Here is a 7,593-nt window from a genome sequence, read left to right on the forward strand (position 1 = left end):
TTATTCCAGGTGTTTCCAAAAAACACATCTCTTTCCTCGCTCAGACCTCTGCTCAAGTCTGTAAATTGTGTGTGTGTGTGTGTGTTGTGTGTGTATGTGGTGTGTGTATGTGTTGTGTGTGTGTGTTGTGTGTGCGTAGTGTCTGTGTGTGTGTGTGTGTGTGTGTGGTGTGTGTGTGTATGTGTTGTTGTGTGTGGTGTGTGTGTGTGTGTGTGTGTATGTGTTGTTGTGTGTGTGTGTGTGTGTGTGTTGTGTGTGCGTAGTGTCTGTGTGTGTGTGTGTGTGTGTGTATGTGTTGTTGTGTGTGTGTTGTGTGTGTTCACCTGGTCAGACTCGGTCAGCATCCACAGCACGAAGCCGATGACGGCCGGATAAAGCATGGACGTGGTGTAGAATCCCAGCCACGCGAAGTACATGGCGATCTTCACACCAAAGTAATCGCAAATGTCATCTACAAACACACCAGAGTACACACCAGAGTACGCACCAGAGTACGCACCAGAGTACGCACCAGAGTACGCACCAGAGTACACACCAGAGTACACACCAGAGTACGCACCAGAGTACGCACCAGAGTACGCGCAAGAGTACGCACCAGAGTACACACCAGAGTACACACCAGAGTACACACCAGAGTACGCACCAGAGTACGCACCAGAGTACGCACAAGAGTACGCACCAGAGTACGCACCAGAGTACGCACCAGAGTACGCGCAAGAGTACGCACCAGAGTACGCACCAGAGTACGCACCAGAGTACGCGCAAGAGTACGCACCAGAGTACACACCAGAGTACGCACCAGAGTACGCACCAGAGTACGCACCAGAGTACGCACCAGAGTACGCACCAGAGTACGCGCAAGAGTACGCACCAGAGTACACACCAGAGTACACACCAGAGTACACACCAGAGTACGCACCAGAGTACGCACCAGAGTACGCACTAGAGTACGCACCAGAGTACGCACCAGAGTACGCACCAGAGTACGCGCAAGAGTACGCACCAGAGTACGCACCAGAGTACGCACCAGAGTACGCACCAGAGTACGCACCAGAGTACGCACCAGAGTACGCACCAGAGTACGCATCAGAGTACGCACCAGAGTACGCACCAGAGTACGCACCAGAGTACGCACCAGAGTACGCACCAGAGTACGCACCAGAGTACGCACCAGAGTCAGGGAAATGCACGTTCTGATCGGCCGCGAATGGATCTCAAGACTTCATAGACGCTCTTCTCTTTTAATGTCAATGATATTATGTTTCTATTTGTTTCTCTCGTCTTTTTCGTGCACCTCTTCTTGTTCTGAGAAGCACTTTGGAATGACTTTGTGTTTGAATTGTGCTCTACAATCTTCAGCAAGGCCCAGAAGTATGTGAGGAAAGCAAAGGTGACACATTTACATTTCACTTTAAACCAAGTCAGCTTCGATATATCGGTTCCGTTGGGGCTGCAGCTAACGATGATTGAATTAGTCTGAACTATTATTTATTATTTAAGTATATTTACCAGACAAAGATACAAATGTAGTGACTGAATTCTCTCGATAGAAGTATCTTTTATTCTCTTTTGACATTTGATTCAATAATGTTGCTGTTCTTTGTCAGTCTTTTAGCGTGTGTTTTAGAGATAATGATTAACGATTATTGAAATTAAAATAAATAAACTTTTCAATAGTCGATCAGTCTCAGTTATTCAGATTCATTATTGCAGCTTTAAGTTCTAAATGTTGGAGAATTTTAAGTGAATGTTTTTTTAAATACTTAAAGCTCATTCCAGATTGAGATATGTCGTTGTGTTGTTGTGCTTGTTGTTGTTGTTGTTGTTGTTGTTGTTACCTAGAGGCTGCTTCTCACACACGGCCTGGACCCAGGACTTCATGAGCTGACCGAGGATGCGCTGCTCGTGAAGAGGGAAAACCTGCTGGATCACTCCTCGAGCGCTCAGCTCCGGGACTGAAAGAAGAAGAAGAGGAGGAAGAAGAAGAGGAGGAGGAGGAGAAGAGGAAGGAGGAGGGAGAGAAGGAAGAGGGAGGAAGAGGAAGAAGAGGGGGAGGAGGAGGAGGAGGAGGAGGAGGAGGAGGAGGAGGAGGAGGAGGAGGGAGAGAAGGAAGAGGAAGGAGGAGGAAGAGGAGGAGAAAGAGAAGGAAGAGGAGGTGGAGGAAGAAGAGAAGGATTATAACAACATATAGTTGTTGTTGTTGTTGTTGTTGTTGTTGTTATAATAATAACATAGTGTTTACAGACATGTCACATTGATCATTAAAGCTCTAACATGTCGACATGTTTGAACACATTTCTGTTGGAATATTGAATGAATATTATTTGCATTGATCGATTAATGCAACAAAAGGACATAAAAGGTGTCAAAGCCGATGTAGACGATGCTGTAGAGGAGCGGCTCAGAGTGACTTAGATCTGCCGACATAAGTATCTGATCATGTGATAAATTGTGTAAACGTCTTGGTTGAAGTTCAGATGAAAGTATAGTAATCTTTCATTTGTCTCAACTGTTTGTCCTCTGAAAATCAAGACATTTCATCCAAAAATCATTTTCAATCTGCTGACTGATGTGTTCTCTCTGTCGACCCGGAAACCAAACATGCTCACCACGTCCAAACTATTTCAGCAGTGATTTAGATCAGGCTTTTATACTAACCAAGACTCATTAAACAGTTTTCTCATGTGTTTGTGGGTTTAGACGTGAGTCAAGAAGAGGTGAGATTAAGATGTGTGAAGCTGATCTAAAACAAAATCATTATAAATATCAAGGCCAGAATTATACTCCAGAACAAGTACAAGTAGACATGGTGTAAAAGTGCATTTATAGTAAGACATATATTTGTAATGAGTGTTTTAAACGTGCTTTATCAGAGGTAAATGTAAACAGTTCAGAATCTTGTGACTCACTGATTGGCTGTCCCTCCAGGAAGCTGATATTGTGAAGCGCTTCCCCGTTTTTGGCACGTAGATTGTCCATCCAGAACTTGATGATGCTCTGTCTCTCCTGCAGGACACACGGGACAGGACAGTGCTGAGTGTCCTCTTTCACGTGCAGATGAAGATGAGGATGAGGATGAAGACGTTTGTTTTACCTGTGACGTGAAGAAGCACAGCTCGCTCTCGATGCTCTCGTAGATATAATCCTCCTCGCACGAGAAGCTTCTGCTTCCTCCTCCAAACTCTGGTTTCACACACTTCCTCAGGCCCATCTCCTCTGCTCCTCGCAACAAGCTGCACACCACATCAAGAATATATATTAATATAGGGTTTTATAGTGAGCAAAATCAGCAAAAAGGAGACAAATGTATGCTTAAAAAATATCCAGAGTCAAATCAGAGACTATTGATTAACTCAAGGACATTTCTGACATTGTAAAACATTCATTATTTAAAAGCTCAATGATAATACACATTTAAAACATGTTCATAAGGATTGAAAATACTATTTTTTGAAAATATATAATTATATTTGGATCCAGATTTTTCCGTTCTGATACCAATATTAATACTTTGGATTTAATTCCTGATATCAGCCGTTACCAAAGCAGAGACTGAAAATGTATTTCCTTAAATAAAAATAATGCAGGACAAAAGTAATTTCAATTGTGTTGTTACTGCTCAAGAAACTAAAGCTTTGTGCAATAAAACATTATGAGACATTCAGCAAACGACGAAGTGGCAGGTGTTTAAGAAGTGTTCATGAGTCCAACGGCAGATGTTCTGGTCCGGATGGACCAGCCTTCTGCCTGAGGGGAGTGGCCTCCTGCCTGAGGGGAGTGGCCTCCTGCCTGGAGGTAGTGATCCGACTTGCACGTCCCAGAGCCCTGGAGACGTACAGGTCCTGCAGAGATGGAAGTCTGCAGCCAATCACCTTCTCAGCAGAGGGCGCTGTAGTCTCTGTTTGTCCCTGGCTGTAGCTCCAGCGTACCACACAGTGATTGAGGAGGTGAGAATGGTCTCAATGATGTGTAGAACTGCACCATCATCTGCGCTGGCAGCTTGTCTTTCCTCAGCTGCCGCAGGAGGTACATCCTCTGCTGGGCCTTCTTGATGAGGGTGGTGCAGAGGAAGTAGAGGGAGTCCACGGTGGTGATGATCTTTCATTTTCTTTCATTCTCGTTGTTCTAACACAAAACTGCTCCTTAAGTTTGTGACGAGCTTTATGAAATCGTGCTTGTTTTAGACAAACTGCAAAATAATTTGACCTGCACCTTTCCTATATTAAAGATGTTGATCTAAAAGAAAAGGCTTTGTTTGTGGACATGTCCCTGCAGGGCCACTGTAGTCGCTCTCATCAGAGGTGTAAATGACAAATGGCCTTGCACAGCGCTTTAAGTGACCACCGGATGGCGCCGCACTGAGCCATGACAAACAGCTCTTGTTATCCTAAGGTCACCCGCACCTATTTCACACCTCGACCTCACTAGCCTCTCTTCAGCTCATTTCCCATGAGCCCTTGCTCCTTCCCTCTATTCTCCATCACCTTAGCTCCATTCAGGATCCCGCTCATCATCATTTCCCCACAGATCCATGTTCAAACTGCTGCAATAACCCTGCCACCTCCTGTTCCCTGCACTCCTCATCACTTCTCCCACACATGAATCAAGACGACGTCATGTGACCACTGCGGGAGGCGGGCTGTGAGTCACGTGACCACTGCGGGAGGCGGGCTGTGAGTCACGTGACCACTGCGGGAGGCGGGCTGTGAGTCACGTGACCACTGCATGAGGCAGGCTGTGAGTCATGTGACCACTGCGGGAGGCGGGCTATGAGTCATGTGACACTGCGGGAGGCGGGCTGTGAGTCATGTGACCACTGCGGGAGGCGGGCTGTGAGTAACGTGACCACTGCGGGAGGCGGGCTGTGAGTCACGTGACCACTGCGGGAGGCGGGCTATGAGTCATGTGACCACTGCATGAGGCAGGCTGTGAGTCATGTGACCACTGCGGGAGGCGGGCTGTGAGTCATGTGACCACTGCATGAGGCGGGCTGTGAGTCATGTGACCACTGCGGAAGGCGGGCTTTGAGTCATGTGACCACTGCGGGAGGCGGGCTGTGAGTCACGTGACCACTGCGGGAGGCGGGCTGTGAGTCACGTGACCACTGCGGGAGGCGGGCTGTCAGTCATGTGACCACTGCATGAGGCGGGCTGTGAGTCACGTGACCACTGCGGGAGGCGGGCTGTGAGTCATGTGACCACTGCGGGAGGCGGGCTTTGAGTCAAGTGACCACTGCGGGAGGCGGGCTGTCAGTCATGTGACCACTGCATGAGGCGGGCTGTCAGTCATGTGACCACTGCATGAGGCGGGCTGTGAGTCACGTGACCACTGCGGGAGGCGGGCTGTGAGTCATGTGACCACTGCGGGAGGCGGGCTTTGAGTCAAGTGACCACTGCGGGAGGCGGGCTGTCAGTCATGTGACCACTGCTTGAGGCGGGCTGTGAGTCATGTGACCACTGTGGGAGGCGGGCTGTGAGTCATGTGACCACTGCTTGAGGCGGGCTGTGAGTCATGTGACTACTGCGGGAGGCAGGCTTTGAGTCATGTGACCACTGCATGAGGCGGGCTGTGAGTCATGTGACACTGCGGGAGGCGGGCTGTGAGTCATGTGACCACTGCGGGAGGCGGGCTGTGAGTAACGTGACCACTGCGGGAGGCGGGCTGTGAGTCACGTGACCACTGCGGGAGGCGGGCTATGAGTCATGTGACCACTGCATGAGGCAGGCTGTGAGTCATGTGACCACTGCGGGAGGCGGGCTGTGAGTCACGTGACCACTGCGGGAGGCGGGCTGTGAGTCATGTGACCACTGCGGGAGGCGGGCTTTGAGTCAAGTGACCACTGCGGGAGGCGGGCTGTCAGTCATGTGACCACTGCATGAGGCGGGCTGTCAGTCATGTGACCACTGCATGAGGCGGGCTGTGAGTCACGTGACCACTGCGGGAGGCGGGCTGTGAGTCATGTGACCACTGCGGGAGGCGGGCTTTGAGTCAAGTGACCACTGCGGGAGGCGGGCTGTCAGTCATGTGACCACTGCTTGAGGCGGGCTGTGAGTCATGTGACCACTGTGGGAGGCGGGCTGTGAGTCATGTGACCACTGCTTGAGGCGGGCTGTGAGTCATGTGACTACTGCGGGAGGCAGGCTTTGAGTCATGTGACCACTGCATGAGGCGGGCTGTGAGTCATGTGACCACTGCGGGAGGCGGGCTGTGAGTCATGTGACTACTGCGGGAGGCAGGCTTTGAGTCATGTGACCACTGCATGAGGCGGGCTGTGAGTCATGTGACCACTGCGGGAGGCGGGCTGTGAGTCATGTGACCACTGTGGGAGGCGGGCTGTGAGTCATGTGACCACTGCTTGAGGCGGGCTGTGAGTCATGTGACTACTGCGGGAGGCAGGCTTTGAGTCATGTGACCACTGCATGAGGCGGGCTGTGAGTCATGTGACCACTGCGGGAGGCGGGCTGTGAGTCATGTGACCACTGCGGGAGGCGGGCTGTGAGTCATGTGACCACTGCTTGAGGCGGGCTGTGAGTCATGTGACTACTGCGGGAGGCGGGCTTTGAGTCATGTGACCACTGCATGAGGCGGGCTGTGAGTCATGTGACCACTGCGGGAGGCGGGCTTTGAGTCATGTGACCACTGCGGGAGGCGGGCTTTGAGTCATGTGACCACTGCGGGAGGCGGGCTTTGAGTCAAGTGACCACTGCGGGAGGCGGGCTGTCAGTCATGTGACCACTGCATGAGGCGGGCTGTGAGTCACGTGACCACTGCGGGAGGCGGGCTGTCAGTCATGTGACCACTGCATGAGGCGGGCTGTCAGTCATGTGACCACTGCGGGAGGCAGGCTGTCAGTTATGTGACCACTGCATGAGGCGGGCTGTGAGTCATGTGACCACTGTGGGAGGCGGGCTGTGAGTCATGTGACCACTGCTTGAGGCGGGCTGTGAGTCATGTGACCACTGTGGGAGGCGGGCTGTGAGTCATGTGACCACTGCTTGAGGCGGGCTGTGAGTCATGTGACTACTGCGGGAGGCGGGCTTTGAGTCATGTGATCACTACATGAGGCGGGCTGTGAGTCATGTGACCACTGCGGGAGGCGGGCTTTGAGTCATGTGACCACTGCGGGAGGCGGGCTGTGAGTCATGTGACCACTGAGGGAGGCGGGCTGTGAGTCATGTGACCACTGCGGGAGGCGGGCTGTGAGTCACGTGACCACTGCAGAAGGCGGGCTGTGAGTCACGTGACCACTGCGGGAGGTGGGCTTTGAGTCATGTGACCACTGCTTGAGGCAGGCTGTGAGTCATGTGACCACTGCAGGAGGCGGGCTGTGAGTCATGTGACCACTGCTTGAGGCGGGCTGTGAGTCATGTGACTACTGCGGGAGGCGGGCTTTGAGTCATGTGACCACTGCATGAGGCGGGCTGTGAGTCATGTGACCACTGCGGGAGGCGGGCTTTGAGTCATGTGACCACTGCGGGAGGCGGGCTGTGAGTCATGTGACCACTGAGGGAGGCGGGCTGTGAGTCATGTGACCACTGCGGGAGGCGGGCTGTGAGTCACGTGACCACTGCAGAAGGCGGGCTGTGAGTCACG

At 51.7% G+C, this 7,593-nt stretch overlaps 1 protein-coding gene across 1 annotated transcript in view; it reads right to left on the bottom strand.

The window, feature by feature from the left end:
• LOC140353693 (anoctamin-8-like) overlaps positions 1-7,593 on the bottom strand; it is a 93,879-nt gene that overhangs the window by 37,201 nt on the left and 49,085 nt on the right. The window contains exons 4-7 of the mRNA XM_072438368.1: positions 3,095-3,233; positions 2,910-3,006; positions 1,839-1,955; positions 324-451 (exon numbers count right to left, since the gene is read on the bottom strand). Of these exons, the coding sequence (XP_072294469.1) occupies positions 324-451; positions 1,839-1,955; positions 2,910-3,006; positions 3,095-3,233 (481 nt within the window). The remainder of the gene's footprint in view (positions 1-323; positions 452-1,838; positions 1,956-2,909; positions 3,007-3,094; positions 3,234-7,593) is intronic.

Source organism: Eucyclogobius newberryi, unplaced genomic scaffold (genome assembly GCF_026437365.1).
Source record: "Eucyclogobius newberryi isolate DKJ021-1_F unplaced genomic scaffold, fEucNew1.0.hap1 SCAF_9, whole genome shotgun sequence".
Lineage (NCBI taxonomy): Eukaryota > Metazoa > Chordata > Actinopteri > Gobiiformes > Gobiidae > Eucyclogobius > Eucyclogobius newberryi.